At 35.9% G+C, this 21,872-nt stretch overlaps 1 protein-coding gene across 2 annotated transcripts in view; it reads left to right on the top strand.

Moving 5' to 3' along the window:
• Positions 1 to 3,657: 3,657 nt before the first annotated feature.
• Positions 3,658 to 21,872, top strand: part of LOC100375960 (bifunctional purine biosynthesis protein ATIC-like) — a 45,255-nt gene continuing 27,040 nt past the window's right edge. For both annotated transcript variants that reach the window (XM_085494175.1, XM_085494176.1), the window contains exons 1-2: positions 3,658 to 3,710; positions 4,903 to 5,029. In XM_085494175.1, coding sequence (XP_085350301.1) covers positions 3,692 to 3,710; positions 4,903 to 5,029 — 146 coding nt within the window. In that variant the 5' untranslated portion in view covers positions 3,658 to 3,691. The remainder of the gene's footprint in view (positions 3,711 to 4,902; positions 5,030 to 21,872) is intronic.

Here is a 21,872-nt window from a genome sequence, read left to right as displayed (position 1 = left end):
CATATTATGGACGTTAATTTTGGCATGGATACCGCGCCATATTATGGACGTTAATTTTGGCATGGATACCGCGCCATATTATGGACGTTAATTTTGGCATGGATACCGCGCCATATTATGGACGTTAATTTTGGCATGGATACCGCGCCATATTATGGACGTTAATTTTGGCATGGATACCGCGCCATATTATGGACGTTAATTTTGGCATGGATACCGCGCCATATTATGGACGTTAATTTAGGTAATGGTACCGCACCATATTATGGACGATAGTTTTGGCATGGATACCGCACCATATTATGGACGTTAATTTTGGCATGGATACCGCGCCATATTATGGACGTTAATTTTGGCATGGATACCGCGCCATATTATGGACGTTAATTTAGGTATGGATACTGCACCATATTATGGACGTTAATTTTGGCATGGATACCGCGCCATATTATGGACGTTAATTTTGGCATGGATACCGCGCCATATTATGAACGTTAATTTTGGCATGGATACCGCGCCATATTATGGACGTTAATTTTGGCATGGATACCGCGCCATATTATGGACGTTAATTTTGGTATGGATACCGCGTCATATTATAGACGTTAATTTTGGCATCGATACCACGCCATATTATGGACGTTAATTTAGGTATGGATACCGCGCCATATTATGGACGTTAATTTTGGCATGGATACCGCGCCATATTATGGACGTTAATTTAGGTATGGATACCGCACCATATTATGGACGTTAATTTAGGTATGGATAGCGCACCATATTATGGACGTTAATGTTGGCATGGATACCGCGCCATATTATGGACGTTAATTTTGGCATGGATACCGCGCCATATTATAGACGTTAATTTTGGCATGGATACCGCGCCATATTATGGACGTTAATTTAGGTATGGATACCGCGCCATATTATGGACGTTAATTTTGGCATGGATACCGCGCCATATTATGGACGTTAATTTAGGTATGGATACCGCACAATATTATGGACGTTAATTTAGGTATGGATACCGCACCATATTATGGACGTTAATTTTGGCATGGATACCGCGCCATATTATGGACGTTAATTTTGGCATGGATACCGCGCCATATTATGGACGTTAATTTATGCATGGATACCGCGCCATATTATGGACGTTAATTTAGGTATGGATACCGCACCATATTATGGACGTTAATTTTGGCATGGATACCGCGTCATATTATGGACGTTAATTTTGGCATGGATACGGCGCCATATTATGGACGTTAATTTTGGCATGGATACCGCGCCATATTATGGACGTTAATTTTGGCATGGATACCGCGCCATATTATGGACGTTAATTTAGGTATGGATACCGCACCATATTATCTACGTTAATTTTGACATGGATACCGCGCCTTATTATGGACGTTAATTTTGGCATGGATACCGCGCCTTATTATGGACGTTAATTTTGGCATGGATACCGCGCCATATTATAGACGTTAATTTTGGCATCGATACCGCGCCATATTATGGACGTTAATTTAGGTATGGATACCGCACCATATTATCTACGTTAATTTTGACATGGATACCGCGCCTTATTATGGACGTTAATTTTGGCATGGATACCGCGCCATATTATGGACGTTAATTTTGGCATCGATACCACGCCATATTATGGACGTTAATTTTGGCATGAATACCGCGCCATATTATAGACGTTAATTTTGGCATGGATACCGCGCCATATTATAGACGTTAATTTTGGCATGGATACCGCGCCATATTATGGACGTTAATTTTGGCATCGATACCACGCCATATTATGGACGTTAATTTTGGCATGAATACCGCGCCATATTATAGACGTTAATTTTGGCATGGATACCGCGCCATATTATGGACGTTAATTTTGGCATGGATACCGCGCCATATTATGGACGTTAATTTTGGCATCGATACCACGCCATATTATGGACGTTAATTTTGGCATGAATACCGCGCCATATTATAGACGTTAATTTTGGCATGGATACCGCGCCATATTATAGACGTTAATTTTGGCATCGATACCGCGTCATATTATGGACGTTAATTTTGGCATCGATACCACGCCATATTATGGATGTTAATTTTGGCATGGATACCGCGCCATATTATAGACGTTAATTTTGGCATGGATACCGCGCCATATTATAGACGTTAATTTTGGCATCGATACCGCGCCATATTATGGACGTTAATTTTGGCATGAATACCGCGCCATATTATGGACGTTAATTTTGGCATGGATACCGCGCCATATTATGGACGTTAATTTAGGTATGGATACCGCGCCATATTATGGACGTTAATTTTGGCATGGATACCGCGCCATATTATGGACGTTAATTTAGGTATGGATACCGCGTCATATTATAGACGTTAATTTTGGCATCGATACCGCGCCATATTATGGACGTTAATTTAGGTATGGATACCGCGCCATATTATGGACGTTAATTTTGGCATGGATACCGCGCCATATTATGGACGTTAATTTTGGCATGGATACCGCGCCATATTATGGACGTTAATTTAGGTATGGATACCGCACCATATTATGGACGTTAATTTTGGCACGGATACCGCGCCATATTATGGACATTAATTTTGGCATGGATACCGCGCCATAATATGGACGTTAATTTTGGCATGGATACCGCGCCTTATTATTAACGTTAATTTTGGCATGGATACCGCGCCATATTATGGACGTTAATTTAGGTATGGATACCGCACCATATTATGGACGTTAATTTTGGCATGGATACCGCGCCATATTATGGACGTTAATTTTGGCATGGATACCGCGCCATATTATGGACGTCAATTTTGGCATGGATACCGCGCCTTATTATGGACGTTAATTTTGGCATGGATACCGCGCCATATTATGGACGTTAATTATTTTGGCATGGATACCGCGCCATATTATAGACGTTAATTTAGGTATGGATACCGCGCCATATTATGGACGTTAATTTTGGCATGGATACCGCGCCATATTATGGACGTTAATTTAGGTATGGATACCGCGCCATATTATGGACGTTAATTTTGGCATGGATACCGCGCCATATTATGGACGTTAATTTAGGTATGGATACCGCACCATATTATGGACGTTAATTTAGGTATGGATACCGCACCATATTATGGACGTTAATTTTGGCATGGATACCGCGCCATATTATGGACGTTAATTTTGGCATGGATACCGCGCCATATTATGGACGTTAATTTTGGCATGGATACCGCGCCATATTATGGACGTTAATTTTGGCATGGATACCGCGCCATATTATGGACGTTAATTATTTTGGCATGGATACCGCGCCATAATATGGACGTTAATTTTGGCATGGATACCGCGCCATATTATAGACGTTGGATACCGCGCTATAGGAAGGGTTGGAGGAATTTGGTATTTACAATATTTTCACATATGATTAACAACATTTCAGAATTTTCATTCGTTGTTCATTATGTTGTTGTCATGAAAATTGCTATTTGTTTATTTTCTCCCTCCGAAATTTATTTATTAACAAAAATCCCAGCCCACCCCGGTTTTAAAATGGAGAACCCCTCACATCTCATGACCTCAGGCATGACCTCAATTCACCCACGTGTTTCCGGTCAGTCACCAGACGAGAAAATGGCGGCGGTTGAAATGGGTGAGTTTTGTATCGTTTCTAATTCCTTCGAGGCTTCACGACTTTTAAATGTAAAATGACGATTCTTTTGGTGGCGTGTTCGCCGCAAATGTCATGTGTGTTGTGTTTCTGAATAGTGGATTGCCAAAGTAACCGTGGCTGTATGTCTAGCGTCGCCGTGGCTATTGTCCAGTATTTGGACATCAGTCAGAGAATGAATGAATAATACAAGACATTATTGTTGAATAGTACGATGTAGAATGGGGTGAATATTTATATATATTTCCAAAATTGTGAATATCTACTGGTACATGTATTGAAACAGTAGCTTTTAGCAGCGTGCATAGAATTACCTGTGGGCTGTGGCTAGCTTAGTGTATATCAGGATTCCCATCACGTTGTAGAATAGGCATTGATTACATTCAGTCATCGACTGCCCAATCAAACACTGTCATGGATTAAAAGTATTTGTAATCATACTGGTAAATATTTAAAATGATTTTCAACAATGTTCCAATTTTAAACTATTACAAAACCAATCCCTTTCACTAATTCCTAATTTTTACTTTATTAGATGATCATCTATACATGTTCCAAAAGCCAAAAAAATTGTATTTATTGTATTTTATGCAGGATTGTTAAAATCTGACTTTGATTCATTCCTAGTGATTGACCATGGTAGACACACCTCTACACATGTGGTATTAATAGAGTAAAAACAGTATTGTATGTTGTAATAATAATCTTTATTGTTGTCATATCCTCTATGGGACTTTGATTATAAATTACAATAAAGTATAGCAATGAAAAAATTAAATGAAATTAAAAAGAGTAGAAAACAAAGTTATTAATAAAATATAATAAATTAAAGTAAATGTTTTTATTGATTTTGAAGCATGTACTTTTTTCAAGTTGTATACTACCATTGTTTAGTATTGCAACTACATTGTATTTTTCATTTGTCAAAAAGTTTTTGAGAAGCTCATTTCTTTCTTTTTTATAAAAACCGCTTTTAAGAAGGAAGTTCTCTTCATTTTCTATTTCGTTGTACATGTTCAGTTATGGTGCTGTTGGTGGAGGGGGGGGTGTCATTATTGTTTAACGAGATCATTACATTATGAGGTACATGTACTGTTGCCATGGACACCTCTGCACATTTCCACTAATCAATATCGTGTTATAATAATATGACACAAATACTTTCTATTTATAGCTTTACTGAGTGTGTCTGACAAGACAGGATTGGTGTCGTTTGCTGAGAAGCTGCACAACCTGGGACTAAAGTTGATTGGATCCGGTGGTACAGCGAAAGCCATCAGAGATGCTGGTATTCCAATCAGGTGATGTCTTATTTTTTGACAAAATAATATCTTGTCACATTCTAAAATACTGACAGTGTTCTCCACAATCCAAAATAGCTGGTAAGTGGTCTAATTATCATAAATTAGCATATTGATTTGCATATCATTTACATACAACATTCTAGCATTTATGTCAGGAACTGCAATGCACACTGAATTATTTACTATTCTTTTTTTAATTTAATTGAAACATGTTACAATCTTTTGAAATACAAACAGATTTGTCATTATCAATATATACGAAATGCAAAAAGTTTGAAATCAGTGATTTATACATTTTCAAATTATTCTGTGTTCATGAAATGCAATTCGAGTAACGAAGAGCAAGTACAAAACATAATTGAGTTATAATGTAGATTAAAGCTGCAAGCAGCATCACAGGGGCCCAAGGAAAAGGAGATTGGCATGAAAGTAACGCAAGAATCGGAATATTGCAAGTTCACTGCAGTTGAAAAATTAAAATGCAACAAATATTTAATTTTGGTCTTTTATTGGTAATGTAAAAAGCAAAAACACCGAATTGAAAACAGGTAAATAGCTATCCAACAATTAGAAATCTTTGATTTTATTAAATTATGATGTTGATCCTGTACTTGGCCAAACAAGTAACAATCTCAAAACACTAATTGAAATAATCTATTCAATTATTAGAAATCTTCGATTTCATAAAGTAATACAGCTTCTGCATTAGGCAAATCATTAACTGTCAATAAGCAGCAGTTGAAATAGGAACACAAGTATTCAATGATAAAACAAGAATCAAGTAACAAGAATAAAACAAGACATGAATGTCAGTCCCCGTTATTTAATTACAAAATACTTAACAGCAGGCTGCTCACTTTGATTTCTGGATAATAGTATTGTACTGATAACTGAAAACTTCCAATGAATACATGCTAAAGAACTGCATTCATAATTCTGAGTAAACCTTGATGTACATGTGTGTAGCTCAAATAACCCGTCTTTGTTAATTCAGGTCTTTGTATATTACCAGGACCTGGGTTTGTTTCAGTATCACAAATATAATTCCCATCAAAATGTAGTTCTGATCGCCCCTCTATAGTTTACAACACAGATTCGTAATGGCATGACGCATTTATCCAGAGCCTGACAACTGAAGCTATATTTAAAAACCACATGTGTCAATATGCCTGCGAAGATTTATTAACAGTAACTGCAAAGTGTTTTCACTGATTTTCAACTTTGTGACGAGGTAATTCAGTGATGGCTTTTTATAATGGAATGCAATTTTCACAGTTTAAAGATATAATACACAACCTGCTAAGTTTCATTGATATCTGCTGCAGAATTTCTGAGAAAATGTTGAGATGTAAAGGAAACTTGACAAATGGAAACTATACTACGATGAAACTAATAAGTAACAATTAATAATGGATAGTCCCTGTTGAGCATTAGCTGTAGTTGATGTAAATGTTCAGTCAGCCATTTTGGTTCAAATGTCCTTGAAACTTGAGTTCCAAGTGGCGTATACAACAGATTGTTTATTTACATCAAAACACGTGTTCCATGTATTAGTAATATGGTCAAAAATAAAAACAGCTGTTATTCGGCCATCTGATTATGAAACACACTGATATGTATGATGTATGTGCCAAATACGAATTAAAATGGTACCTAAATTGTGGAAATATAGTAGTAAGGCCAAAAAGTCAGATGGCTGTCAATCGGCCATCCTTGACCAGGTTTTGAAACAAGTTGTCATGGACATGCATCTTAACATGTATAAAGTACATGTATGTGCCAAATTTGAATGAAAACTGACAGAGCACGTCCAAGATACCGCATAAGTAAAAAACAAGATGCCTGCCAGTCGACCATCTTTGATCCAATTGCGAAATAAATCGTCATGGTCATGTATCCTAACATGTATAATCTATGTACCAAGTTTGAATGACAACTGACAAAGCATGTCCAAAATACAACATTTTCAAAAAACAAGATGGCTGCCAGTCGGCCATTTTGAATCAAATCGCTAAACCACTGCATGTGCATATGTCCCACATAAGGTACTAGGCACATGCAAAGAATGAACGGAATCGGTCAACAGGATTCTGAAATATGACTCTGGACAGACTGACGGACGCACGGACAGAAGGACGGATGGACAGACTCAGGAACTCACGGACGGTCGGGACATGTATCCTAACATGTATGATCTATGTACTAAATTTGAATGAAAACCGACAAAGCATGTCCAAAATAGACATTTTCAAAAAACAAGATGGCTGCCAGTCGGCCATCTTTGATCCAATTGTGAAATAAATCGTCATGGACATGTATCCTAACATGTATAATCTATGTACAAAGTTTGAATGAAAACTGACAAAGCATGTCCAAAATACAACATTTTCAATAAACAAGATGGCTACCAGTCGGCCATTTTGAATCGAATCGCTAAACCACTGCATGTTCATATGTCCCACATAAAGTACTAGGCACATGCAAAGAATAAACGAAATCGGTCCAAGGGATTCTGAGATATGACTCCAGACGGACGCATGGACGGAGACCGAATTATAAGTCCCCGTTTTCGGACTTCGTCTGAACGGGGACTAAAAATACGACGTGCACCCCAATATACATGATCATCATACAAAGTTTGATTGAAATTGCCCTATTCAGTCCTGAGAAACAGTTCCGGACATGTTACAGACTGATTTTAAGATATCAAACAAAATGGCCTCCACTTCGACAAATTTAATCAAATCTCAAAACAAAACATGGTGTGTTATCTTTAAGTATTATACCTTTGTAAAAATTATTAACTGAATCAGGCTATATCTTATGAAAGAATCGGCACAAAAGCGCGAAAAAAACAAAATGGCCTTTAGTCAGCACTTTTTGGTACAATTTTCAAAAACAAATATAACATGCACGTCTAACCAAATATACATGATCATCATACAAAGTTTTATTGAAATTGCCCTTAGAAACAGTTCCCCGGTCATGTAACAGACTGATTTTAAGATATCAAACAAAATGGTTGCCATTTTGACAAATTTAATCAAATCTCCAAACAAAGAATGATGTTGCGTTGTGTTATCTTGAAGTATAGTACCTATGTACAAACTTTTAACTGAATCAGGCCATATCTTATGGAGGAATCAGCACGAAAACAGAATACATTGTATGTCAAGTTTGAACGAGATTGGTCAAAGGGTGTTCGAGAAATGGCTCGAATGGATGCCTGGACGGCCACACAGACGAACCCCAAATTAAGTCCCTGTTTTTGGACTTTATACAAGCCAAGTACACCAGTTAACAAAGGTATGTATATACTAATAAGAATTCTAACAGGCGTCTTGATCATTATTCTCCAAGTGGTTCTAAGCGGTCAGGGACTGGCTTGAAAGACTGAAAAAAAAAATATTTATGTTGAAATGAAACAGTTGACATGATCAGGTATGGACTGCAAGATGTAGAGCAGAAAGGGGGGAGTTGGTAGTATGCACAACATACTCCTGGAAAATGTCCAGTTTGTAATAGCTAAAGGAAGAAGCACAATACAGAGGTTATGAAAAAGAATAGCATGACATATTGCATCGATGAACGTGAAGTGGAAGGTTAACAACCCAATAGTATAAATTTAATGAGAAAATATTGCAGGAAAAGTAAAAAAAAAATTGCCCCATGGAGGAAATTTTTGCAATTTATTACGTACAGATTAGGTTCTATTTCCCATGGTGCAGTACTATCAATGCCTGTCAATTTTTATCACTGTAGGTAATACATTTCCAGAATTGCGTGTAATATACTGAAGTACTATAAATTCAAGAATGCCAATTGCTGAATTTACATGCACGTAAATTGTTGTCAAAATTTTCAATTTGCCTTTCCATATAAAACACATGATAAGCATGCAGGGTGAAATGGGCTATTAACTCACAATTACGATAGTGTTTGCAGCAACTTCAATTTCAATATCAGTTGTCAAATTCAGCAGATACTCTTCCAAGTCATCTTGGTCATCAATCAGGCTCTGCTGGCCAACATCAGCTAGATATTTCTCTAGTGCCTCTTGGGTAATTGTGTAGAACACATTGTTACTGAAGATTAAAAAAAGAATGAGCGGTGATTTTTTTCATAAAAGTTTTTTAATGGATGTTAAAGTGAATGGGAAATCAGGTACACAAAAACATTTCACTGGATAAGATTATTTACCTGAAGAGGATTTTTGTTACTAGACTTGTTTTAAGATGATCCTGTAATTGCTTCATGTTGCAATTGGAGCAACGAATAAATTTGTCTTGGGATATCAACCCAATTGTACTGTTACAAGAAGAACATATCTTTGTTATGTTTACCAGTGCCGTTTTAATGGTTCCACTGACAGTTGTATGGATAGCTTGATGTGGTTGACTATCAACTACATTTCCGACGTCATCCAAAGGCATTATAACCGACTTTTTAGTTAGTAGTAGGTACTTGATTTCTTCATATTCTTTGACAATCACATTCTCTAATTTGTATGATAAGCCTTTAACAAGTGCAGGCATGTGCCAACACTTCACAGTACCGTTAAAGTCCTATTATAAACTGCGGTTTATATTACAATGTATCAATTTAAAAATTGGGATCAAAAGCTCAAGTTCGGGGTGCGGTTTCTATTATGTACATATTGCAATCACTAAATGGGCATGGTAATTTTTTGTCCACAACACATGCACAAAACAAACAATACACCGTACAATCTCTTGAATAGGCGTCGGGGAAGAGTGAGAGGCCTTATTTTGGTTCTAAAATAGGCGTTACGAAATGTTGAAAAAATTACAGTAAATCAAAAAAAATTTCCACATGATACAAAAAATATTTTTTTAATTTTCTTGGTAACGAAAAGTATATTCTAACAGAAGTTTCAAATGAAAACATAAATGCACTGCTTAGTAGCAAATGATCACAGAACGGTAGCTCAATCCGGCCATGCTGCGGGTCACAAGCGAATAACTTGTGGTGATATTGGCAATTATTATTTAGTAGTGATTACAACAACGCACGAAAAATAAATTCGTTGAATTGTTATAAAATGCAAGTAAAATTCAACTTAGTTTCCCCGTAAGCAAATGATTTCAGTCACATGTAAACAGCCGATACGATATCCGCCATGTTTTTGAATGCTCACGTGACGTATTATTGACCAGATAGGTCAAGTCGCTATAACCAATCAAAATGCTGGATGGTGCCCACGTGTCTAAATTACATAGCTCATTTAAATATGTTAATGACAGTTCAGCGACCTCATGGGGAACGCAACACAGAAGAGATTTACCGATAATGTAGTGCAATCTTTTGCCTTTGATTTCCATGGGAAAACGGCATGATTTTTTTTTTAAATCAAGAAATTATTTGTTTTCGAAAGATAAATTATTCTTCAATGCTCAGTTTAACACTTTTATGGTCATAAAAGCTCATTGTCTAAAACTTACGAAACACAGTCGTATTCAGAAAGAGTATTGACAGAGGTCGCCGCCAGAACAAAAGCAGTTTCATTGCCTGTCTGACATCTTATCACCGCTGAACAATAAATAGGTGTGAATATTTTTAGGCATGTTGTCGAAACAAATGAATAGGATTAGGAACAATGCCGTTTTGGAACAGCTGGTTGAAACAATGAAGTCAGTCATGGTCTTGTTGAATTGGGGGCGCGATTAGTAATAGCACGGTTACTAAAAAAGACGGTTAGGAAACAAACCATGTTCTTTTCATTGGATGCGTGTCGCGGGTAAACATTTGAAACAAAAGACGTACTAATCTGTGATAAATTATTAACATAATATGTAGACAGGAAATCACGCAAATATGACGTCATTTATCCCAGAGCTCATTGCAATCAACAACTACACGCCAGTAATACTAAAGTGTAAGTTGTTCCAGTGAATACTGACAAAACCTGTCGCTCAGTTTAAACTCAATACAAATTTGCGTGTCTTGTATGGCATTTTCGTTTCTAAAGAATAAGATCGGCAGAAAACTGAAATAAAAAAACCAACAAAACATGATCAGAAAAAAGACATCAAGGAAACCATACAAGTGTTTATATTTCAGCCATGTGAAAGTTTTAATGAGGAGCCATGATACCACATACATTTTGTTGGAAATAAACAAAATATGCGATAAGATAACTAAAATGACCCGCCCATGCTCTACAAAATGCATGTAAGCAGACCAAATATCCAACAACAGGCAGTTCCAATGAAATTAAGAACGGTTAAAAAGGGTTCGAAAAATTGATTTGGCGAAGACACTGCTAGACAGTTGTACCGAGCGTTCAATGTGTTCCAAAATTGTAGTGTTGACTAAAACCCCATTTAACAGCACGCTGAATATTGCAACATGAAAAATTTGCCAAAAAACTGAAACAAGGACAAACAAGAACAATTAAACAGGCATTTTATGAAACTGGCCAAAAATGTTGAATCCATTTTCAACAATTTCTACGGCGTCTACAAAAAAAGACTTTAAACAAAATGGCTGATACAGTGTCGCGAAAGCAAAACGAAAAAATGTACTCTAATAAGCCCCCAAATCACATACAACCGTCATAAGTACACACAGTAGTATACTAAAATTCATTTGGTAGTATTTTTTATAATATAATGTATTTTAAAATAATGACTTGGGGGTTAGAATTTTCGTCACTTTTTCTTCCGGGACCCAAGCTGACTTTCATGACAACAGTGAAAACGATAAATGACGATTCTCGATTATGAATGTTATCACAGTCACAAAGAGTACTCATCCGAAATGTACATTTAGTTCTTCGTAGAGCTTGTGTACTAAACGTGGATATTCTATCGAAAACGAGCTGAAAATTTCAAATTCGCGGGACATCATGTAATCGACACAAAAATGAAACAAAATGGTGGACCTTGAAATCTCAAGCAATAGAGGGCGTACACAGCGTGACACGCATCCTTGAGGGATTAGGCAGATCCACACCTTTTAACAATAGCGTTTCCTAACAGTCTTTTTTAGTAACCGTGGTAATAGGTACTTTTCATGTTTTCAATTTTTGTTAAGAACTCTTTAACCCCGAAGCCGGAATTGGGGGTGCGGTTACTATTACCGTTAAAGTCCTATTATAAACCGCGGTTTATATTACAATGTATCAATTTAAAAATTGGGATCGAAAGCTCAAGTTCGGGGTGCGGTTTCTATTACGTACATATTGCAATCACTAAATGGGCGTGGTCATTTGTTGTCCACAACACATGCACAAAACAAACAATACACCGTACATTCTCTTGAATAGGCGTCGGGGAAGAGTTAAAGGCCTTGTTTTGGTTCTAAAATAGGCGTTACGAAATGTTGAAAAATTAGTCAATCAAAAAAAAATTCAACATGATACAAAAAATACTCGGTTTTTTTAATGTATTATGCATTTATTTTTTTAATTTTCTTGGTAACGAAAAGTATATTCTAACAGAAGTTTCAAATAAAAACACGAATGCACTGCTTAGTGGCAAATGATCACATAACGGTAGCTCGATCCGGCCATGCTGCGGGTCACAAGTGAATAACTTACTTGTTTTCGAAGTGTTGATATTCGTGATTATTATTTAGTAGTGATTACAATAACGCACGAAAAATAAATTCGTTGAATTGTTATAAAATGCAAGTAAAATTCAACTTAGTTTCCCCGTAAACGAATGATTTCAGTCACATGTAAACAGCCGATATGATATCCGCCATGTTTTTGAATGCTCACGTGACGTATTGACAGGATAGGTCAAGTCGCTAATTAACCAATCAAAATGCTGGATGGTGCCCACGTGTCTAAATTACATAGCTCATTTAAATATGTTAATGACAGTTCAGCGACCTCATGGTGAACGCAACAACGGAAAAGATTTACCGATAATGTAGTGCGATCTTTTGCCTTTGATTTCCATGGGAAAACAGCATGATTTTTTTTTAAATCAAGAAATTATTTGTTTTCGAAAGATAAATTATTCTTCAATGCTCAGTTTAACACTTTTACGGTGATAAAAGCTCATTGTCTAAAACTTACGAAACACAGACGTATTCAGAAAGAGTATTGACAGAGGTCGCCGCCAGAACAAAAGCAGTTTCATTGCCTGTCTGACATCTTATCACCGCTGAACAATAAATAGGTGTGAATATTTTTGGGCATGTTGTCGAAACAAATGAATAGGATTAGGAACAATGCCGTTTTGGAACAGCTGGTTGAAACAATGAAGTCAGTCACGGTCTTGTTGAATTGGGGGTGCGGTTAGTAATAGGTACTTTTCAAGTTTTCAATTTTTGTTAAGAACTCTTTAACCCCGAAGCCGGAATTGGGGGTGCGGTTACTATTACGTATGCGGTTTATATTAGGACTTTAACGGTACGTATGCGGTTTATATTAGGACTTTAACGGTAATACAGCCAGTGGAATCTGCGATAGTATGTGATGTGATAGAGCAGGGTGATCCACTCCATGTTACTTTGTCTTCTGTTAATGGTCCCGATGTTATTTTCCCAATCACCGACAGCTAACAAAGGCAAAACAGCATGACATGCATGTTATTGGAATTTTTAAATGTAATATTGAATTGTGATTATTTTATTATTGCAATAAATCCATGCATTAATTGCAATAACAAGTGACGAGGAGAGCATTATTGTGGGAGAGGAGCTTTACATAAAAATGTTTATAAGAAAGTATGCGCAAGATACATTTTACACAATACATAATCTATTTAGTAATCTACGTAGTAATTTATGTACATTCGGATGCTTGTTAATGGAAAGGGCAATGACAAGTATTGGAAAAGCGGAAACATAGCAGGTCATTGGCATTAAAGACTTGTCCTGGTTGGTATACATGTATGTCCCACATTAGTTTTGGTTATGTTATAATGGTGTTACTACTTGGTGATCTTGAACAGTTCTTCCTATGGAGTTAATTATAGGTCTTGAAAAGGAAATGAATACAAGTGAATGGTAAATGTCAATTTCAGATTCAATTGATGCAGGCATGTCAAAAAATACATTGTGCCTTAAAAATGGATAAGAAATACCAGTCTTGACAGAATGGTTAAGTATGAAAATGGATTTTGCAACACATGATTTGCTAGTATATCACTTGATTTTGCACAGAACGATATATAAATTTGCTATGATGCCCTCCAAAAAAAATGATTCGTAGGCTTCCACCGAGTTGAATGCATGTACCAAGTTTATCCATCAGCAAACAACTAAGATGCAGTTCCAGAATGGTAAAAATGTGCAATTTTGATGCATTTTGGAACTTTAAATGGCTGCCACTGAAATGGCCAACTTGAATTGGATCATGCAACAAATGCATGTGCACATGTTCAATACAATGCCTACATGTGAATTTTGAAGTTTACCAGTACATATACGTGTGAAATCAGAGAAAGTCTTATGACACTCAGACAGTCAAGAACAACTAAGATGAGGACAAACATTTTCTGCTCATATGCCTTTTCTTTTCATCTTTGATGATACAGACTGTAGTACTTATTGATAGAGTGCAAAAAATAAAAAAAAAACATTTGTAAAAAAATTATGTCTAAGGCCAGACTTTTATTATCCCTTGTTTCGCGAAACCGACGAATGAACAGGAGCCGAAAATGAAATAAAAATAAAATTTCAGCGTAATTTCTCGCGCCCGCCGAATTGTAAGTGCAAAAAATTGCTAAAAAAATATTATTTTCATCTTCATTTTTTTACCGCCCGCCGCATAACAAATCCAAGTTGCATTTTCGTGGGAGTATCATGATCAAAGTACCAAAGTCTCGCGCAGATGAGAAACAAGGTTATACATGGAATACAATTTTATTTCCTTTCTTCTGTCTGATTAATGATCTCACTTACATTTCCTTGAGAATCACACAAATCTAATGGAAAAAAAAGAATACATTTTTTTTTTCCTCCTCAAAAAAAATTGCCTTATAAAAACTCGCGAAACAAGGGAAAAAAAAGTCAGGCCTAAATTAGAATACTTGTGGAAGTAAAAGTTGGTTGGGTCACATAACTTTTTGATTTGGTACCAGATGCACATAATGTAATGTATATACTTACACATTGATCAACTTCAGTTTCAATAAGCAATTGCTTGATGCTTTCACAAGCTTCCATGCCGGGGGGAGTTTATATTTAAACCCAAGTGATGCGAGTGGTTCAACTGTAGTTGAGGAATTGCACTTGATGTCATATGAGGAGTTGTTGTTTCGACCTATAGAAAATAAATTACAAATATCAATGTACATTGACAAGTCTTGCCTTTATGTCATTTAATAATTTCTATATTTTTAGTGGTATATTTCAAGGCCATTTTATGAATTTTGGTTTTGAAAATGGTGTCCTCTGAACCCCACAAATCAAGTCCTGCATTAGAATAAAGCCTACATTGATGCAACTTGTGTCATCAAAGAGAATTAAATATGGTCAAGTTTGAATATTTCTTTTTTGCACAAACTTATGGAGTTTAAGTCTCATAGCACCTGTATTCTTTTTGCTTGACCGCTACATTTGCAAATGACCCTTGTTTGTAATTAAACACATGTAAATTAGCTTATTATGCTAATTAGCTAATTAAATGGGAAAACAGTTTATTGCATGATGTATTTTCTGAACAAATTTTGGATTGATTATATTAGTCATGTCTGACTGGGATTGAAAAGTACTTCAGTAAAACCTGTCAAAATCAGCCCCTGCATTAATACCGGTCTACTGTCAGAACCGACTGATTTAAGGAAACGTATATTCTAAAAGAAGTTTTGAATAAAAACAAACACATTGCCTAGTAGCAAATGATTAGTTTGTAGTGCAATTGTTGATTAGTACTCTGTAGTAATTATAACAACGTACGAAAAATAAATTTGAATTGTTATGAAATACAAGTAAAATTCACCGTGGCAACATGTTTGAATTACCATAGCTCATTTAAATATGTTAATATAACAGTTCAGTGACTTCATGGTGAATGCAACACAAAGAGATTTAGCAATGTTTTAGTGCTATTTTTAGGTTTTGATTTTGATAGAAAAACAGCATGATTTTTTTTTAAATAAAGAATTTTTTTTTACTTTGTGTGATTATTAAAAAAATAAATGTACTGTCCAAAATAAGAATGTACCAGGTGGAATTTGTCACTGAAAAAAAATTAACTTACCAGTACATTTATTTGGGACATGAAAGTACATTGTATTTTGTGTAAATGACAGTATGTCCATGGCCAAACGAAGTAGTATTTTATTGCCAGATCCAGTATATTTGCTGTAATATGTTGTAAATTTCAGTATTTGGTAATGTGAACAAAGGCAAATTGTGACAAATATTTGATGCAAATAGCATTAGTTTTTCATCCCCTTCCTCTCTTTTGGAGTAAGGTACTGAAGTTGTAGAACATGCAGCCAGCACAAACATTCCCTAACAGCCAAAATTAACAAAGTGGGTACTATTCAGACAATCTCATCAGACTATGTTTTTGACATTGGTAATAAATCAAACATTTCTGCGGTCCAAAATGATGATGAAATTTACATTTGTAGTGACAACTTCCGGGAACTCGAAAATATTTGCACTGAAAATTTATGGGCCAGCACTTACAGCAAGTCTCCGATGTATTGGAGCAGCTTATTTCCAAACTCGTCAGCGATTCTTGCTATTAAAGGCAGACTTACAGTCATACCCACTCTGAGCGAAGCTACAAATGGCAACATGGAATCATTTTAAGTATTTGAGTATAAATAAACGATTTTGTAAACGATACACAGAATTAGGCGTTTAACATTGTTACATCAAACAACAACTGAAATATAATGACCTGCTGGATCAAAGAACAGTTGAATTTTATTGACGGTTGGATTAATGTTCCCCCCCAACAGATCATTTGCTTAGGAAAGTTCTCCCTGATTTGTAGGAAACTGAAATACCTGTTTCTCAACTTGTCTAGTCATTCATTTTCAAGTCGTATTCAAGATGGTTGCCTCCCTCGGTTATAACACGTGGTTTTTCAGACGAAAATGTGCTATTTCAACACGTATTGATGAATATAAAGTGAAAATTATACTCACTAACTGCTTTGGCCGCGTTATGAAAACGTACTGGTGTATTTTTTCTTGCTGCGCTGACCATTTCATTTCTTTTAGTTACTGGAAAACATACTGCGTCTTGGAATTCGTTTCTTCCAGTTTGAAACGTGAAGTTGTAATACTGAACAGGCTTCTTGGTTGGGCTCAGTGAATTGCCGCTAAGTGAAACACAGTCAGAAACATTGCGAATATAGCCATCTATATCAAATGTTGGAGAAAAACCTTTTGTGGAACTCGGAGACAGTGACGGGCTGCCAGGATGAAACAATTTCTGTTTTTTAGTCGGAGTTTGCATTTTCAATAGACGAATTTCAGAACAACAAAACGAGCTATATCAATGGCGGTCAGTATGGAAATATTGCAATAGTATCAATACGCGAAGGAAATAGTCAGTCGGCTTAAGCGAGAAATACTTACAAAATTAACGAGTGTCTCCAAGAAAAAAAGTGTCCTGTGATGGCACCTGATAAAATGTATTAACTAATGAGTACATGAAAAGTAATTAGTGAATATTCCTTTCCATTGCTTCATAAATAACGCGGAAGGATTTTTACTGTCGTAGCTGTAGTTTGGCAAAAAGAGACAGTGTCCGTTGGCTGGTTCCCGCCTCAAAAGTAATTGTTAGTTTGGGCTATGGTGGCGCTTTCCCGAAAATTTGTAAAATTGAAAAAATCAACCATTATTTATGAAAATAGTAATGGAAATACAGCGAAAAAGCAATAAGTTTTCGCTTTTGCCTTTCTTTAAACAAATTTCTTGTTAACAAGTGTATAATTAATTTGGGTACACATAGTTATTATCTTAACATAAAATAATAAACATAAATGAATTTATTTGAGATATTAATGTTAAGAATATTAATGAGTTCACATGACCATATATGGTCATCTGTTATTTTAATCAAATCTCTTGTTCATTGTTGTCATGATAACACAGGAATCATCTTTCTAACTACAACAGTGTTTGAGATATAATGGTTATGCATATTAATGAGTTCACATGACCATATATGGTCATCTGTTATTTTAATCAAATCTCTTGTTCACTGTTGTCATAATGACACAGGATTCATCTTCCTAACTGCAACAGTGCTTGAGATATAGCAGCTATGCATATTAATGAGGTTAGAAGCCCCCACCCCATGGGCGTGTAGCCACATGACCTAGCCATATGCCATTCAGGGGAAAGAATGTATCTAAAGAGTAGAATACACATACAAAATTTTATTCCAATCGGACTAATACAAAACATGTAGTTGCATAATTTCAATTTTCACAAAATCCAAGATGACGGCCAAACCACGTGACTTATCGAAATAATATTATTTTTCTCGTATGGAGCTAAGGCCAGGCATGGTAAATATAAAAACATCTCGTAGATTCGTTGACTCACCTCTGAGAAACAAATGCCCAAACTTTTAATCAATTTTGCATAAAATCCAAGATGGCGGCGAAACCATGTGACTGATCTGAAATTTTTTTTAGGTTTCTGAAAGGGTTAGATAGGTACATGCCATGACGCAATATTTGAGATTAACGCTCAAGTGTCGCATGAGTAAAAAACTACTTCCTGTTGAGAACAAACCCAAAATGGCAGCCAAACCACGTGACCAATCATAATGAATTTCTCAAATCTAAATCTGCTCCATATGTAGAAGCTAAGTACTGAATATAAGAACATTTTACTTGGCGGTTCTGAAGAAGAAGATTTTAAAGTGTTTTTTGCCGTTTTTAGGAAAAACAAAATGGCGGGAAAAGTCACATGACCGCTAAAGTTTTTATTTCTGATATTTATTACACATGAGTTGTACTATATACCATAAAAAAATCTAGACGCCTAGACCCTCAGAAAGTGGTCAAACAGCCACTTCCGGTTTTATTTCAATCCAATATGGCTGCCAAACTAATTGGCCAATCAAAATTCTGAAAGCATGTTGCACCAGTTCACATTAGGGACTATCAGTATAGAGCATTATCAGACTATTCCGTTCAGCGGTTTTCTCAAACGGCTTGACGAAAAAAGTTACGGAAGAAAGAAGAAAGAAGAAAGAAGAAGAAATTAAAGCCGCAAGCGGCGTCACCGGGGCCCAAGCTGACAAGATTCTGTTTCATAATTAATGAGGTCACATGACAATCAGGTAGCTTGAATTATCAGTAACATGAGGTCAAAATAAAGTTGGTACCATGTATTTACCTGGTTTGGTTATCAAAATATGGTTTTCAAGATATATAATGAGCCATGTTCTTATGCACAATAATTAGATTACATAATCATATATAGCCATTTCTAATGTCAGTTACATCTTTCATTCAATGTCTTCATAATGACACTAGTTGCATGTCCTGCTCTGCGACAGTGTTTCAGATATGACTGCTATGCATATTAATAAGTTCACATGACCATATATGGTCATCTGTTATTTTAATCAAATCTCTTGTTCACTGTTGTCATAATAACACAGGATTCATCTTCCTAACTGCAACAGTGTTTGAGATATAATGGTTATGCATATTAATGAGTTCACATGGCCATATATGGTCATGTGTTATTTTAATCAAATCTCTTGTTCACTGTTGTCATAATAACACAGCTTCATTTTCCTAACTGCAACAGAGTTTAAGATATAATGGTTATGCATATTAATGAGTTCACATGACCATATATGGTCATCTGTTATTTTAATCAAATCTCTTGTTCACTGTTGTCATAATAACACAGGATTCATCTTCCTAACTGCAACAGTGTTTGAGATATAATGGTTATGCATATTAATGAGTTCACATGACCATATATGGTCATGTGTTATTTTAATCAAATCTCTTGTTCACTGTTGTCATAATAACACAGGATTCATTTTCCTAACTGCAACAGTTTTTAAGATATAATGGTTATGCATATTAATGAGTTCACATGACCATATATGGTCATGTGTTATTTTAATCAAATCTCTTGTTCACTGTTGTCATAATAACACAGGATTCATTTTTCTAATTGCAACAGTGTTTAAGATATAATGGTTATGCATATTAATGAGTTCACATGACCATATATGGTCTTCTGTTATTTTAATCAAATCTCTTGTTCACTGTTGTCATAATAACACAGGATTCATCTTCCTAACTGCAACAGTGTTTGAGATATAATGGTTATGCATATTAATGAGTTCACATGACCATATATGGTCATCTGTTATTTTAATCAAATCTCTTGTTCACTGTTGTCATAATAACACAGGATTCATCTTCCTAACTGCAACAGTGTTTGAGATATAATGGTTATGCATATTAATGAGTTCACATGACCATATATGGTCATCTGTTATTTTAATCAAATCTCTTGTTCACTGTTGTCATAAGAACACAGGATTCATCTTCCTAACTGCAACAGTGTTTAAGATATAATGGTTATGCATATTAATGAGGTTAGAAGCCCCCACCCCTTAGGCGCCCAGCGACAAAACCCAGCCACGTGCTATTCAGTTGAAAGAATGCATCTCATGAGTAGAATGCACATATACAATTTTAGCAAAATCGGACCAATACAACACATGTAAATGCACAAGATTTGTTTTCATAAAATCCAAGATGGCGGCCAAACCATGTGACTGATCAAAATAATATTATTTTTCTCATATGAAGCTAAGGCTAGGCATGGTAAATATAAAAACATCTAGTACATTGGTTGAATCACCTCTGAGAAACAAATGTCCAAACTTTTAGTCAATTTTGCTTAAAATCCAAGATGGCGGCCAAACCATGTGACTGATCTGAAATCTTTTTTAGGTTTCTGAAAGAGATTGATATAGAGATGCCATACAGCAATATGGAAAATAATCTCTCAAGTGTGGCATGAGTAAAAAAACTACTTCCTGTTTAGAAGAAACCCGATATGGCGGCCAAACCACGTGACCAATCACAATAATTTTTGCAAACATAAATGGGATTCATATATAGAAGATGAATACTACATATGAGAGCATTCTGCTTGGTGGTTCTGAAGAAGAAGATTTTTAAGTGTTTTTTGCCGTTTTTAGGGAAAACAAAATGGCGGGAAAAGTCACATGACCGCTAAAGTTTTTATTGCTGATATCTATTACACATGAGTTGTACTATATGCCATAAAAAAATCGAGACGCCTAGACCCTCAGAAAGTGGTCAAACAGCCACTTCCGGTTTTATTTCAATCCAATATGGCTGCCAAACTAATTGACCAATCGAAATTCTGAAAGCATGTTGCACCAGTTCACATTAGGGACTATCAGTATAGAGCAATATCAGACCACTCCGTTCAGCGGTTTTCTCAAACGGCTTGACGAAAAAAGTTACGGAAGAAAGAAAGAAAGAAAGAAAGAAAAAACTGAACGATAATAATAGGGGCCTCGCCCTTTGGGCTTGGGCCCCTAAAAACCGAACAATAAGAATAGGGGCCACGCCCTACAGGCTTGGGCCCCTAAAAATATTCGAGGTGATTTGTCCCCGAAGCCAAAACGGATGATTTTTCGAAAAAAAACCCATAACATTTTTAATTGTGGCATCAGTACGATACAGTATGGTACGATAGATTTTCGCATGTACGGTCACAATACGTTGCGTTTTCACATGTTGTTTTGGAATTCAAGAAAAAATGCTAGCTATTGGCAAAATAAAAGAATCTGCGATGTTCTCGAAAGATTCGACATAAAAAATCGTTAAATTGAAAAAAGTATGTGGAATAAATAACTAAAATATGCATTAAATTAC

The sequence above is a fragment of the Saccoglossus kowalevskii genome, chromosome 20 (genome assembly GCF_978046115.1).
Source record: "Saccoglossus kowalevskii chromosome 20, keSacKowa6.1, whole genome shotgun sequence".
In the NCBI taxonomy this organism is placed as follows: Eukaryota; Metazoa; Hemichordata; class Enteropneusta; family Harrimaniidae; genus Saccoglossus; species Saccoglossus kowalevskii.
The sequence above is the reverse complement of the archived record's forward strand: the minus strand, read 5'-3'. Positions and strand labels throughout refer to the sequence as shown.